The sequence below is a fragment of the Denticeps clupeoides genome, chromosome 6, assembly GCF_900700375.1.
Source record: "Denticeps clupeoides chromosome 6, fDenClu1.1, whole genome shotgun sequence".
Taxonomy (NCBI): domain Eukaryota; kingdom Metazoa; phylum Chordata; class Actinopteri; order Clupeiformes; family Denticipitidae; genus Denticeps; species Denticeps clupeoides.
The window spans coordinates 21,653,144-21,670,071 of record NC_041712.1 but is presented as its reverse complement, the minus strand read 5'-3'; the positions used below and the strand labels follow the sequence as shown (position 1 = coordinate 21,670,071).

Here is a 16,928-nt window from a genome sequence, read left to right as displayed (position 1 = left end):
TTAAGAGTGATTTAAGAAGACAATGTGGCCTAGACTTGTCACACAGCATCAGGGCTGTAGAGGGAGGCAGGATGGGATGGGAGCGAAAGAGACGCTACGGTTACTAGGAAGTCCATTTTTTTTTTCAAACAATAATGATGCATCCGTTCAACCCAGCAGCACCATAGACTGTATCTGTTGTACATAAAGTAGAACGGTTGGAATGGTTGATAGTGGCTGTATAATGTTAGGACCACCATAACAACATTCCACTCTGGATACACTCTGGAAAGATTCTCTCAACTCTTTGCCAAAACAGATGCATGCAAATGCATGACATCGTTAATTGAGTGTGAATAATAAGTGCCTGTGTTTGGGGGGGCACAATTATCACACATTTGCAGCATATTTAACACCATAGTCCTATATGGACTGTGCCATAAACATTGTATGCATAACTAACATCAAAGAGCTTTCTATGACTCGCCATGCAGTATCCCCACACAGTTTATAACCAGCAACTTATTTATTTTACATGTTTGGTTATAAAAAATCTATGTGTAAAGACAATGTGCCACTATTAGTGATTGCCTATTAGTGATGGGCATTAATGATGTCAAAGTGATACTATAATAACTCCCAATGTTGGGCAAACGCGTGAAGAAAAGAACACTTCTGCAAGGCAACGATGAAAAGTGGCGGCTCGCATTTGTCTCGATTATAAAGCCAGAGTTCAGCATGTGGAGTTTCTCGTCTGAAAGCATTCCTTATCACACTGCTTTTGTGCTGCGATACGCCTGCAGCTCTCTAAAAGCTCTGAGTCGGCTCTTCTCCCCTGAGTGGACAATACCTCTGCAGACCATGCACAGGTCAGATCCACTTTGCACAAAATCGAAGGCTTCTCAGTGCTTGAACGCAGAGCTGTGCAGTGCATCCAGAGGGAAACTGTGTAGATATACTGTCCACAGACAAATGAACAGGACAAGGTGAGGCAGACAGCACAGTGCTCTTTCAGAAAACACCATTAACTGATGAATGTAACCGCACATGGAGCACATTACATGTGCAAACTGCACAAAACAGGCTTCTTAGTTATTTTAAGGTGGGAAAATGTTGCACTGCTGGAAAATGTTGCACTTCAAGGTCAAACTGAGCCAGAAAAAAGGCAGACTGCTTTCTTCATAAGATATTAACGCTTCAATAAATAAGTAATTAGCATCATTCATATTAACGTTTGAAAATTATTTAAATGAGACTAAATGAAAATGAGTGCTTTCCTATTCATTCCCAGTATATACAACTTATTTGTATGTTCAGAATCATGTTCCAAGGCTCAATCTAGTGGTGCTTCCTTATATGACTGTGGATGTTCAGGGATTTTGTTCTTTTTACTTTTTTATTTATATCTGGAAAATGCTAATTCACCAAAATGCTAAGAATCATATGTGATTATTTTCTGATTAATTATATATTGCCCTTTCTGAGCAGTTTGTTTTTCCACAAATTTCAGATCTTTCTGTGTTTGTGAGAACATTTCACCTTCACTGTTAAATGATGGCTCCTCATCCGTCTACTTACTCACCCTGTGGCTCTTTCCTACAAATAAATCATGCACTGCTGTGGATATCCCCTCAGGCTAACGGAGGGTCCTCCAAGGGTCCTCAAGCTGTCTTAGGTAAACACCACTTAGTTTTTGACTGGTCAACAAGCTGCAGGAGGTCAGTGATGAGGTCTCACACACACACACACCTGTCCTCACGTAGACTTCTCACCACCGACCTAGCAGCGCTACAGGCGCAACAGCACTCTGACATGACCACCTGGTCACAGTCTGCTCATGAAACACAAGATATAGGTCAGGGTCGGCAGCACACACTCATCATCGAAAAGCATGCTTTAACAGACAGACACGCAGTTTAAACTGAGTGCGGGTGGGGATTTTACTGATGACTATCGAATGCAGGCTAACCCAGGTCTCTGGCTGTTTGAGAAAAGCTTAGTGCTGTATGATGTAGCCGTCAATGGGGGTTTGCTTTTGGCATCGGCTAGGGCTGCAGGTCACACTAGACCCACATATACACACACACACTCACATTCACACACAACTAATGAAATTTTGTAATAAATAGGCATTATTAAGTCTGCGGTGTGGTACCATGAGGTGACACCTGACGTTTTTACTGAACTGATGTTTTCACCCACGCTGAAATCATAATGATTAGTGCCCAAACCTTTCACTAACAATGTCACACATTTTCACTAGTATTCCACCACCCACCGCCATTCAGGACAGAAAATACAAAGGAATCCGTAACAAGTGCAAGTAGGAATAATACCAACAGGTTAGGCCTTACAGTGAAGGGTTGTGCAATATTATTTGATTTTTCATGGTACTAGAGCATGAATAAATAATAAAGGTAAAACTGTATAATAACAATATTAATTGAGAGGGAGTACAATACAGCGAGTTGCTGTATACAAGGCCAACCACAGTAAGTGGCAAGTTCCCACAGTATAGCACACATAGTGACATTGCGACATTGCAGGAGTCTATAAGAAATCATGCTCAGTCATTTCCTGCTTGAATATTTTCTACTATTTGATTTTGTACGTGCAAGCATGGACACGTGTGTTTACGTACGTGCGTGTATGTGTGCTCATGCATATGACTGATAGCCAGAGTATTAGAAGTGACACCTCGGTGTCAATGTGCCATAAATACTCATTAGTAAATACTCATTACAGCAAGGCAAGAGTTCAACCCCCCCCACCAACCCAACTACTGCCACCCACCCTGCGTCAAGCCCTCGCAAGACAAGAGCAGCAGTAACAGCGGCGCACTCTAATCTAATTAGAGATAATAAAACAGCAGAGGAAAAGGCAACATGCGCGCCAGCATTCATCACTTCTAATGACACCCTTAATCAGGAGTGATGCAGCTAATCCAAGAGGAAAGCATGTGTGCTCTCCAATGCAACAAGGACATTTATTACACACACACGTTCAGAACCCCCCTGTCTTAAATATGCTGTAATTGTAAGAGGAACAGTAAGTTGCTAAAAACCTGTGTTAATTACCTGCTCAGATTAAATGGATGAGTGGATGTTACGCAGCCAAGTCTGAGGAACAACCATCATCAGCAATTAGGGAATTCAATTTACCATCTTTAAGTAGACTCTGATGGTTTAGTTTCCTTTAACGGGAGATTGTGTGGCAGATGAAAATGAAGAGGGGTGATTTGTGTCCATTTACCACAAACACAAATGCACACACATGGGTGCCAATTCACCATAAACGCTCAATAAACACAATCAAGGTCACACTCCTTCATTTCAACAGGGTGGGGTTGGTAATGGAAAGTTCATTATTGATTATTTCTACATAAACATCACCAATAAAGCTTTATTAACCGAGAACCATCTCAGCAAAATGTGATTTCCAATATGCTGCTCAGGCTGCTTTCAAATATGTATGGATTTGTTCCTGCTTTTATTTTCCCCATCAGATAACATTTTGTGACCTAATGAAGATACAATTAGTTATCAAGAAAAAAGAATTCATCATATTGATTATATGCCTAAACATTTTATGCAGTATACAGAAAATATTCCTGAAATTCATATCTACAAGCGTAGATTATTATTATCATTCAGTGGGTCTGAAACAACACCGTGTGCTGTGCTGCAGTGTATCACAATGACAATCACTTTACTTTCACTCTTGGGCAGATGAACACACAGGACACGAAAAGAATCCTCTTCTATAGGTTGATTTACCATTCAAGAGAATAACGCAGGTTTAAGATGGTTACCAAAGAGTAATGATTGTAAATATTGTAGCAAACATTGCTTATAATGAATATCTACATATCTACAACTTTAATGACAGAGTGTCAAAATTGTAGTCGCTCCGGATAAGGGCATCTGCCAAATGCCTTAAATGTAAATTTAATTTATGGGGTTCCATGATACGGTAAATTGTAGCAGAAGAACGACGCATTCTAATTGCTACGTGTGTGACGTAGATGAAAATACTGAATAGCGCATCTTGGACTGACGTCATCTGCATGTTCCTCCCACTCATTTGCATGAATCCCCTTCAGCACAAGCTCATTAACCTCCAACATGCCTCCTTGCAACCTTGCAGCACAACGTTTCACACGGCAACAGTATTTCATCACAACGATAGCATCTGAGGTGCACACTGAAGTGGCGAATGAGAACAGGCGGGCCTTACCGCTCTATGTTTCTTCTGCAGGTGCTTCTTCTTGTTGCTTTCCGTGTGGGCGAGGTGTGGCCGGTTCTCCTGGTCTGAGTGCTGCTGGTTGTTATGGTGATTGAAGCGCTCCTTCCGCGGATCCAGGCTGAAGCCATTCGGAACGCGGCCGGACTTCTTTTTCTTCAGCGGCCCGGCCTTGCCGTCCCTGCGCTCGTGGGGTTTCAGCGCCATATCCTTCTGCAGCAAGAACCAGAGAGAGAAAGTGTCGTTACCTTCTTATGCAGTGAACTAATTATTTCAGCAGGGTAGGTAAAATTCACCTAATGCACTCCAAAAGCACCTCAAACGACTTCAGGCAAAGGTCAGAGCTTGAGATAACTGAGTCATCTACAGTCAAAATCAAGCAGCCACACATTCTGAAGGTCAAGGAAAGGTAGCGACAATTTTCATATTATTCACCCAATTAGCCACCTCCAGTTCCTGCATGTCACCATTTAACTAAGACCAAGACATACAACTTCAATTTGACTGCCTTCGTGCTACTTAAAAATCTTCACACAACAAGTTTACTTAATCTTCACCACCATAGAGCAGCAATTCAACGTCATTTAAAGGCTGCTGCTGAATTTGCAATGATGAAATGTGTCATTTTAGCAATATACTACACCGAGAATTGGGAGGTGAAGGTAGGCCAATTAATGTTATTCTCAGATGTACATTTCAAAGGGTTTCAGGGAACAGCTATGAAAATTTTAATTACTTTCTACAAAGGACCAAGAACCCCCCCTCAACACTCACACAAAAATTAGGCAAGATTTCAGACATTTAATATAGATTTCAGCTATATAAGGAACAAAGATCAAAAAAGGCACTCATGCATAGAATTAACACAATTTCAATAGAATCCCAAATGACTGCTCTTTCAGATCAAGTTTTTCCAACAATGACTTTTTTCTATATGCTATATGTTAAGCAGACATATCAAGTCATTGATAGTTACTTTTTTAGCTGAAGTGATTGATCCTGATCGGTCGGAATTTTTGCCTAAATCAGTTCCTGCATCACAGGACTGTTCCACTAATTAAATTGGCTCCTAACATATGCAATCATATTTATTCACAATCATATTTATTGCTCCAAATTTGACAATGCTAAATTTTGCATAGTATGGTGGGCAAAAGAGGCATGGCATCCAATGATCCAGATGGAGAGAGAGAGCGAGAGAGAGAGAGAATGATTCTATTGTCCACTGCATACAAGGGGCTCTATGAACGCCATCTGATTTGTGCGGCTACGGCCACAGGCTTCTGCAGTGGAGAGATCTGACCTATTTTCTCCCCACGAAAGACCACTGTACACTCGTGCCAGCAGAGCAGAAATGATAACCCCCTTCATCCCCGTCTCCACCCACCTCTGGCATTTATTCCATTTTATTCTCTAATTTCTTTTTATAATAAGACTTCACATTATGCAAGAGATGTGGATATAAAATGACCAGTGCAGGTGCTATGATGGGTGAGAAAATGCATTGCTGCTGTTTCATGTCACAGTGAGGGGGCTTTGGCAAGTCACTCAAGTCACTGGTGGTCGCTTCATACCCATCCATTTGCTAAGAGTTTGCTTCTGCTTGTAGGAAAACAGACAGATGTTGTTTTCCACATTTGTTTTCCACTTTTGTCTCCTCCTCCAATTCAAAAACAAATACATTATACTAAAAAGTCCATTACAAGACACAGTCACCTGAAAATAAAAAAAGGTTACGACAGGCTGTGCACATTCTGCTGTTATTAGCCGGACATCAGTCACACTTGTGCACAAAGAAGGAGACAGTCAGATCCCATTCTCCTCGGGGAGGGAATATATCATGTTCTAATTACATCATAAATCAGATTACATGCTCGAGAGACATGACACACCAAAAATAGATTTTTTTATTAGATGTACTCAGCCTAGAGAGTCTTTAAAATTAGAATCAGTCCACAAGCAGGATTGGCAGATCAGTATGGATTATGGACAGTACTTTTAATAAAGTCCCACATGAGGAGGGAGTCTGTCTGCTTGTAGTACTGGGCTTGTGTGTGTGTGTGTATGTATGTGGTAGTGGGTAACACACTCGCCTATGAACCAGAAGACCCAGGTTCAAAACCCACTTACTGCCATTGTGTCCCTGTGCAAGACACTAAACCCTGAGTGTCTCCAAGGGGTGGACTGTCCCTGTAACTACTGATTGTAAGTTACTCTGGACAAGGGCATCTGATAAATGGCGTAAAATGTATGTAGGTTTGATTCAGATGATGCAGCAAAAAAAATCCTGTGAACTTTCATGTCAAATGATGCTGGGGGCATTTAAATATTTCCATCTGGTCTGTGTGTCTGGATAGAATTCATACAGATGCAGGCAGTATGTCTCCTTTTGAAATTGATCCGAATCGGCCCTACAACTCCTTCACTGTCTGGATTGTAAAGATGGTCTCTGTCAGATCCACAAAGGAAGCAAACAAAACACAGCTGCGTTAAATGCATTCACATACATAATACATACTTTGAGGAAAGTTATTCGAAAGTGCCGATTTCATCAAATATTCTGCAAAATGGTCAGTATTTTCAAGAACACAAATGAAATTCAGTTTTTTTTTTTACCTTTTTTAAAGTTTTATATGCCTCGGTTGGATATAACAGTACATTTGAGGACTGTTCATTTAAACTCCTACAAGATCAAAGAGCGGGGACTTTTTCAAACTTAAAAAAGCGTTGACTTGAGATGAAACCAAGACGAGTGTGTGTTTCATTAGAGTAACCCTGCGTCTCAGTTCCCATTGGAACATCATCAAGACTATTTTTTGCTTCTTATTCATTCTTTTCGGGGTCTTTGTTCTCTCTTTGTTCATGTGTTCAGACGGGGTTTTTGTCTTCGGCGCGATCAGTCTGAGCTCGGCTTGGCAGACCACATCTGAAGACGCCGTTCTCGTTCTGTACGGCTGACTGAAGTCCCTCTCTCATTTCTCTGCTTTTACGCTCTAATGAGCAACACCTTTCCGCCGTCTCTTCCCACCTCCTGGCATCTCCAAAAGCTCCCAATCCCACCGCGTATTCCAGTATCCGATCAACTTCTCGCACCATTCTGAAAGAATTAATTACGCCACGCCAACGGAGACGGGGGTGGGTGTGAGCACAGAAACGCGCATGGCAAGGACCAATCTGTCAGAGGGGAGAAGGGAAAGAAACCAACACACTTGTCCAAAGTGAAAACAATTATGGTTTATTCTGCACCACAAGTCCTCCAATCACTAGAGAGTTCTGGCAGAGATCAGGGGCTGGGAACTCTGCCATGTAAAAGCGTCGTAAACACAGGATTACTGCAGTCATACCACATGCTGCCATCCTTCGTTCTCTCTTTTCTAGTCTAGAGCTATGCTCAATATGTCATTCTGAGGTGTGTGCGTGTGTGTGTGAGGGTGTATTTATGTATATAGTGACTGACTATAAACTGACCTATACTGACCTACACTGACCTATTCTGTATTATATATAATACAGAATGTCGTTATAGTTCTGTGATGTTGTGGCTTGTCCAGACTGTCTGTCAAAAAGAAAAAGACATTCATGAATTATAAGCTGCATTTTGTTTACTTGCTGTGTGGGTGCATCGTCTGAATCATATTAAAATTAACTTACTAAGAAAATAAGTAACCTGCACTAAATATTATTGCTGCAGGTTGCTTTATTTAATGATGACAACATAATCTCCTTGTCTAAGACTTTTCCTCACACTATGCAGGCTTTTTGACAGCCTAAATAAACTAATTATACAAGCACTTTTGCACATGGAAACCAGGCACACAACAAAGAGCAAAATGACTTTAGTATTAATATTTATTTTATATGCTATATCTTTCACCACTATACTACAGATTTGTATGCCTGTCTGCTTTCAAAGAGCACAAGTCCACTTATGTGACCATAGTCCTCTAATGAAACTCTGGTTTCTCCAACTGGTTCTTGTGTGGCTGCACAGTCACTCTGAATATGAACTTCTCCCCGATGCAGTGTGGACTAGAAGAGGTTATAGCAGAGTTTAAAGGGCACCGCGGTAAAGTCAAAATGCATCTGCAGAGCTGGCAGTGATGTCACTGCCATGCTGTATGGAATATAAAAACTGGCGACATCTGGAGCCGCAGGGGGGCCTTGTTAAAAGCCGCTCCCCCAAGGTGCATTACAAGTGCTTACGAGAGCCTTCAGAAGACAAGATGAAGATCAAGATCCTAATTAAACTTTCATATGGCAATTTATTCATCTTTCATGTCTGCTGCATATCTACTACAAAGAGAGGAGAAAAATCTAACATGACTGGAAGGAAGGAGGACATACAGGTTTTATTTGTGCTTTTTTTTTTGGGAGGTTGACAGGATTATACTATATGCTACAATACTATTATACTATATTATACTATTATGACAGATGTCATAATTATTTGTAATCTAAAATGTTACAACACATCATTTAAGTTTTAATTATAGCTCATTTTTTTCCCCAGTGAATACATATTTATACCTTCTTCCTCTCGTGAAACCTGTTTCACTAATTCTCATTCCCTCTCATGTCACCATAAAAGCTTATTGCATTTAATGGGACACAATGGAGCGCAAAAAAACAGATACGATGTATAATTAGCCAGTTCGTTAATGACAAATAAATCGTCTTCCATGCTCCACAATGCCTGATTCAGTTGAAGAACTTGGAGGATGTTTTAAATGAGGGGGAAATAAAAAAACTGTCAAGGACCGAGTTTGGAGACACCTGATCGACAGGATGGACTCAACTGCTAGACCTTCCCTTCTCACCCCCTCCTCAAATCCTGTACAGCAAGGGATGGTATCTGAAGTAGGAGCTGGTGGGGAGCTGACATGTTTAATAAGCTGCCTGCTACTGGATAGATCTGTTGAAGATCTATCCAGCATCGGGAAACAGGCACGGTTGTTCTTCTTATCAGCAATCCTGATGCTGATTCCATCAAATGTAAACCTCCTCCGTTTGGCCTGCCGTGTCATGTGGAGAAATGCACTTAAAGGGATACATGAGGCAAACAAAAAAAAAAGCAAGAGCAAACAAATTCGCCCCCATTTAATTCATACTGTATTGACAAGCCGATGGTAAACAGCGGTGACGGGTCCGTAAGGGAGTCTCCAGCTCTCCGACTCGGAGCGTACTCAAGACGCCCTCATGAATAAAACATTCCAGAACACTTTGCAGTGATGGGTAGGGACAGGTCGTGGTGCATCAAGCTGCTTTTCTACTTTTTAAAGATGCTAATTATGTTGTAAGGGGAGAGAACAAAGCAAGAACAAGGTGGGAATTTATCTCACAGCCTTTCAGCTCTGCATCAAACAAGCAGCGCTGCCCTCCAACAGAAAAGTGCCAAGGCCACGGCCAGCCAACCTCAGGGACAATTACACATCTATTCATTAAAAACATAATAATGTTGCATTTACTCCATTTCAGCTTTTAAAAATCGTAGCAGTGGGAGGAGATATAGTGGGAATTCAAAATTTATGATCTTTGAAGTTTCTCAAAACTACTAACAAAGACAGTTTGTTTAGTTGCATGATAGTTCATTAAAGATATTAGCCTTGTTTGAAAATGGACCAAGGGTCACCGTTCATACAAATTTCATACAAACTCACTTCTGTTGTCAGTATCATGTCCATTCTGTGGACCATATTTGTTTTGAAAATTCATTTGAATAAACACCCATAATTCAAATCAAGCCACAGGCTACAAGCAACATTAATATAAAAAAATAAATATTTTTGCAATGAGATAAAGCTGCAAGTCAACAATACACGTCCCACCATCCTATTGCTGGGCATGTCACACCAACCTAATCAATCACTTCATGACCATTTTTTAATTTGATTTATACATGCAAATAGGCTTGTGGATGTGATTAATTGTCACATATGACACACCACAGCACAGCACCCATTGCACTTAAGCCTCTGCATTTAACCCATCCCCTGAGAGAGCAGTGGCCAGCCAGCAAAGACACGCAGGGAGCAGTGTGTGAGGACATTACCTTGATCAAGGGGACCTCGGTGTCATCTTGGCGTTCGAGATTTGAACCTGCAACCTTTCGATAACGGGTGAGCTTCCTTTTGCCCTAGATCGCAACTTAAACCAAAGAAATTGATTTGAACCCAGGATCTCTCACACCATAAGCAAGAATCATACCCCTAGATCAGGGGTCAGCAACCTTTAACACTCAAAGAGCAATTTGGACCCTGTTTCCACAAAAGAGAAAGTACCGGGAAATTCTTATTAACATGTAAAACGAAGATAACACGGCATATATTACTTTTACTTTATGCTACATATAAAAAACAAGGTTAGTGTGTTGAGTGTAAAATTTTTAAGCAGTGAAAATATTTCACACAGATTGCAAGTGTGCAGATTGCGGATGGGTTGGGGGTGGTGAACGTTGCCTGAATGGCAGGAACATTTATTTTTAACCAGCTCAAATATGCGTGTAGAAGTTGATGTCGTGACGAATGTTTAATCACCCAGAAAAGGCTAAAAACCTGGCTGGACATGTTCGGGGAAAAGAGGAGATCTGGTCACCCTAACTTAGAGGCACTATGCTAACTTACTACACAACCTATTAACTTATTATGCAAATCATTAAACACTAAATATTGCAAACAACTGTTTACTCACCCCAAGCTGCATCCGATTTTGAAACACTGCTCTAGTTGAACAATCTAATCGATTAACAGAGCTGGTGGGGTGGTGGGTATATAGGCATATAGGGCATTTGTGACGCATATTTTTAGCAACAAAAAAGATCATAAAAATCTTCATATTTAGAAATACAAGTAAAAAAATTACATGGATAAAAATAAAATGATTCCACTTAAATTATTATTTATTTTCTAAAGCTGCAGGGAGCCACAGTGTGAAAGAGCCGCAGGGTGCTGACCCCTGCCCTAGACCAACGAGACCTGGACGAAAAAAAAATAAAAACCAAAGCTGGCATAATTTTCTCACCTCATTTATCAAATGCATACATCATTTCTGCATTTTTCATTATTATCTCATGATAGCGTTCTTAAAAGTTTTTAGTGATGGGGGGGAAAAAAAAGTCATTTTGAGTTGCTACATCCAAGTTAAAGGGATACATGTTGAATGCAGCATAATTCCAGGTCCCATGCAGAGTGGGAAGGTCAGATGTAAATGCAGGGACAGCCAAACATCTTGTCCTCGGATCAATCAAACTGACAGAAATAGAATGGACGGGGCCGCCTCTGCTCTCTAAGCCCCGCGCCTCCTTCCGCTTAAGTAATTGAGCTCAATTGATGGCAGATGGGCAAGAGAATGAGCCATTTGTAACTGCGGGCGAAAGTGGATCACACACTTAGGCCAAGGCTGCCGGGTCATGGTGACTCATTGTAAATCAGCTTTTTTTTCACCCCCCCGTGCACTACAAGCTGAAGGCTTCCTTTTAACTGCACTTTAATACACTTTACAGGATCAAACAAAAGCAGCGACTACTAACAGGTCCCTCCATAAAAGGGCTTTTGTAAAACACAAGGGCCAAGTGTTTTAATTACATTCACAGTGGAGAAAGAATTTAATTAGAATCCTGACAATTAACACAATTGTAATTGTCACATAATTTATTCAGATAAAGTGGCTTGGGTTGGGGAAAAATAGCCAATTATATATTTTTTCAGATAAGAAAAAACGTATACATGAAATGGCTCTTGAAAGCACTTGCTGCAGAAAATCGTTTCTGCTTCTTTAACAGGGAGAAGAGAAAAAAACAACTTGCCATGCTTTGCCACCGGAAGAGGCATTGCACAGCAATTAATACTAACGATTTGCTAACTGTGGACAGCGCAGACATGAACATCAAACTGTAGTCACACACAATCCAGAGGATTTATCTCATCCCAAGCAAACATAACAGAGTACAAGTGTGCAGAACACAGTCTGCAAATACACACAATGCACCCCAGATACAGAATCACGCAGAATCATGGATATTCATGGATATTTCTTTATAAAGGGATTAAGCTCAACTGCCCAGCCTTTTTTGTTATTATAATACTAAAATATATAAATATTTGTATAGTATTTAAAGTGCACAACTATAAAAAGCAATAAAAATGCATATCAGATGTCATGAACCATTCCATGCTGCGCTGCAGTCGTATGTCAGTTGGCTTTTAGGCTGACATCATCCGTCCCTGCTGGAACTCCTTCAGATTAAGGTTCGTTTTGAAAATTGAATGGATGCCTTCTCGGCGAGGTGCGACATTTCCAGCCTAAAACGGTCCGGAGGCTGTGTGGAGGAGGTTGGAGGTGTGTGCTCAGGCTCCATTAGCACTGTTACCTGAGCTCCCAGAGGAACGTGCCTGGCTACAGTCAGCCATCAGTCTTCTCAGCCGCCACATTCTTTCCCTCCATCTACATTTATGGCATTTATCAGACGCTTTTTTCCAGAGCGACTTACAATCAGTAGTTACAGGGACAGTCCCCCCCTGGAGACACTCAGGGTTAAGTGTCTTGCTCAGGGACACAATGGTAGTAAGTTGGGTTTGAACCTGGGTCTTCTGGTTCATAGGAGAGAGTGTCACCCACTAGGCTACTACCACCACTACTAGGCTACTTCCACCATCTCTGCATGTCTGTTTCGTTTCCTCCTTTCCTGCATGGTTTTCTCATCCTCTCCAGAGAGAAATGGTGACACACGCTTCTCCTTAAAACACACCACACGCCTCTCAGTCATTTGTGCTCTTTTTGTGCGTATGTGTCTTTGAAAGGAAACCAAAGGGATAGAGACTCATTTTCTTTTTTCTCAGGACAGACGCAGAATTCGCTGGAAAATCAGGCTCCCCAGGGACCCAGGCAGAATAAGACGCATCACCGGGCTTCACTTTCTTCCTATTATTTCAGGAAGAAATATATTTCCAGAGCAAGGAAATATAAATCGAAGCCTTCCTATCCTGACAGGAAACACTTTGCTGAACCTGCTCTTTTGCACCGTCTGGCAGTTGCGGTGCGATTCTTCCCCCTCCTCCTCTTCTCGTCCTGCCTCTCTACACACTTAACTAGAGTGCCGGACCGCTGTAAGATGACCTCCGTGTGTTCAGACGGAGAGCTTTTACCCAGCCTCGCCAGTTCTTCGCCTGTCCCAACCAGCTGGACCTTCTCCACTGCAGGACCACCTTCAACACAGAACAAAACTAAAGTCATGTAGAAATGACATTCCTTCCCAGAAAAAGGTCTGAACTCAGCAGTTATCTATAGTGAGCGAGAGAGCGGGATATTTATTTTATTTGGATGCACTGGTGCCAAAAACACGCTAAAATATTCAGCATATTGATACCTCCTGAAAACGGTTCTTTTCCAGAGAAATGTACGCTGACCTGGTGTTACGGGTCGAAGAACAGGACAGTGACAGACCACAGAATGCAGCCTTTTCACACCACTAACACTGCATACGATGCAGCATAAAAGCCACGTCCATCACGTTGGAAAGTCGTGTAAAATGTAACACGTCTGGGATTCAGCGAAGAATCGAATGAAGTGAAGCAGTCGGGCGGCTGATGTTTCACGTCTGGCCGGGGCAGCGTGGGATTCGGAGGTGCCAATTTCAGTCTGCTGGAACAGCTCTGCCTATCCTGTCATCTGTTGAACATAAGTTCAGCGTTGACCCTTACATGAGTCAGAAAGATGAGAAATTAATGAGCTGTGAGAGAATAGAGGACCCTCTCTCCATGCCGGGTGTCTCCCCCCCGGACTCTGTGGCTTTGAGGAATGCTCAACAGAGCCGGTTGCCTAGCAACAGGGTGGAGAAACCTGATCATTAAGCATCGCTGATGAAGGCTAGCCATAATCCTGCCCCCAAAACCCCCAAAACTCCCACAAGCAAAATGTCAGTCAGTGCCGGTTACCGCAGACGGCACTGCGTTAAAATTGCGTCCTCGCATTAAATTGCAACTGAACAAAAAACCCTTACGCTGCTGCGGTTCCGGGGCAAGGGACACGAAGGTGGACTGAGTTCAATGCCTGAAAAACACCCACACATCCGACAAGAGTGTTTTAGGGTTGTTTTTTTTTCATCTTAGTGCTGGAGGTCTCCTGCTCATGTGACGCTTTAACCGAGGTGCATGTGACTTACAGATGGACGCACGTTTAGATCATCCGAAATGAGGGAGTTGCATGCGTCAGAGCTGTCAATCATCCGACTCCTCCTGTTTTAAACTCTGTTTATGGAAACACTGAAAAATCGAAAGCTCACGTTTTGTGTGACAAAAATAATCCCAGTTGTTCTTCCTTTTTTCATCTATTAATGCAAATCCTGAGGATGGATTTGACCTCACACCAGCGAGCAAGCGCTGTGCCGTCTGTGTGCCGTAAAAAGGGCGAGGTCACAGGAGAGCACTTACCGCAGTAATTACCAGAGATTACACAGCAGCTGCTGTTTCCATGACACAGCATGCCATTTGTGTTGTACCTGTAGATCAATCACACACACACACACACACACACACACAAAACAAAAAACACAAGCGCAGGATGCTGATCGGGCGACTCTGGCCCTCCTAGGAGCAGTGGTAGCCGAGCGGAGCTATTCTTAGCCAGCCGCACTCAGAAGCTACACGGAACCGCGAAGCCGGCGTCCCCCTGCGATGCTAATTAGAGAGCGAGAGCGATGGGACGATGGCACCTGAGCGCTAAAGGACACCACGCGTGATGCAAACGCTCAGCTATTAGATCAGGGTGTTAAAATTAATCTCACGATTGGTGCGTGCATCAATGCAGTGCAGAACATAATCGATCATATCATAATGACTTCTCGTGGAGTTTTAACAATTCTCGTTAAAAAGTAACACTGGTGGTGACTGCGATGGCCTGATCTGAGTACAGCGCCGCTCTGGGTAGGATTTCAGCCCCATTGACACGGACGTTTGAATTTAACGTCCTCTGAGCGGCATGCGCGTTTTCGCTGAGCTTTGTAGCTTTCAAACGTTCAATTAGCGTTTCACTGGCGCTTGCTGTTTAACACTCGTTGGGATTTTGGCAGAAACCGATGCCTGCAACATTATTTGATGCCATCCGAATGTTGGTGCTGAACGCTGTGTGGACGCTTTGATTTGCTCCAATAAGCAGAAAAACCGTTCAGTTCACCTCACACCACATTCACTCGCAAGACGTCCGTGTGAACGAGGCCGTACTGTCGACGTACTGTCATGTAATGGATGAGATGCATGGTGATGCATTGGTAATCGGTGCATTAATAATTGCAATCGAATTGGATCGGGAGACCAATGAAGGTTCACACCTCTAGCAGACTCCGGTTTAGCTCGACTGATGACGACGGGGCTTTTGCACAGCTGCTCAAGAGGACCTGAGGGAGAACGTGCAGGGGAGAAAACATGTCCGCCATCAAAAACGCGTGGTCGGCAATTACAAACATGTGCGAAATCTGCAGAAATGAGCACAGGTCAGTTTAAATCCCATAAAAACCCATAAGGCCATATGCCTGACCTATCTGTGCACACTGACAAATGGCTGGTGATGGTAAAAACCTTGGCTGAATTTCCCCAGCAGCTGCCGGGAGCCTGTGTGTTGTTTTTTTTAAGCCATGCTATCGCTTCTAATTTGTCATTAGCCATGTTTGCTCTCCACACCATCGTCGTTGTATTTGTGTTGTGCGAAGGTTTGATTTATTTGCAGTGGCAGGTGTTTGTGTCAGTGTGTCGGAGAAATGTGACACGTTGCAGGCGGTGGTTCGCGGGCTGCAACGTGACAAGCGGATGCGGGCTGGAAGTGGCAATGATTTTAGCAGGACCAGCAGGGAGGACCATCATCAAATACGCAGCCGGTGACAAAAGAGACCTGCGGTTTCCAGCTCATGGTACAAAGAGACAACATGAAAGCATGTCCCTAAAACCCAGCCACGTGACAAACCGCAGCACATCATGTAATATGGGTGGTAGTAGCCTAGTGGGTAAGACACTTGCCTGTGAACCAGGAAACTCAGGTTCAAATCCCACTTACTACCATTGTGTCCCTGAGCAAGACACTTAACCTTAAGTTGCTTCAGGGAGACTGTGCCTGTAACTACTGATTGAAAGTCGCTCTGGATAAGGGTGTCTGATAAATGCTGTAAAAAATGTAAATAATATTAAAACATTTTATCATAACATGTCAGCCCATCCATTCATTTACACCAAATATAATGAACATAAAAAAAGTAATGAGGAATATTATGAATGGTAAAACATAAATGTAAATGATGATCCAGACCTCATCCCCAGTTCTGAATTTGGGCAGAGCGTCCTTTATAGCTTGATTAGAGTACGTAGAATGCAACGGTTCTTTATTATATAGTTGATTTTTATTTAACCTGACTTCTGTCCACCAAAAGTCTTACCATCTTTGAACATGGAAAACTCACTTCCTCCCTTCATGGAATTGAGACTCCCCCGTCACCGCACCAAACAAACAGTACACACACACATTCAGCATGCTGAGGATCTAATGAAACACTCGAATCCACCAACACGCAATCGATTCGGCTTTTTTCCCCACTTAGGGATCTCATACCATCACGCTGCTGCCTGCGGCGCCCCAACTACACACACCGGCACCGGGGAAGAGCAGACCGACATCAAACGCGCACTGACAGACCGGTAATGAACGATGAAGAGGTCAACGTCCAAAGC

General features: G+C 42.6%; 1 protein-coding gene across 6 annotated transcripts in view; it reads right to left on the bottom strand.

The window, feature by feature from the left end:
- Positions 1-4,434, bottom strand: part of auts2a (activator of transcription and developmental regulator AUTS2 a) — a 200,335-nt gene extending 195,901 nt beyond the window's left edge. For all 6 annotated transcript variants that reach the window (XM_028982705.1, XM_028982707.1, XM_028982706.1 and 3 more), the window contains exon 1: positions 4,216-4,434. In XM_028982705.1, coding sequence (XP_028838538.1) covers positions 4,216-4,428 — 213 coding nt within the window. In that variant the 5' untranslated portion in view covers positions 4,429-4,434. The remainder of the gene's footprint in view (positions 1-4,215) is intronic.
- Between the last annotated feature and the right edge of the window lie 12,494 nt (positions 4,435-16,928).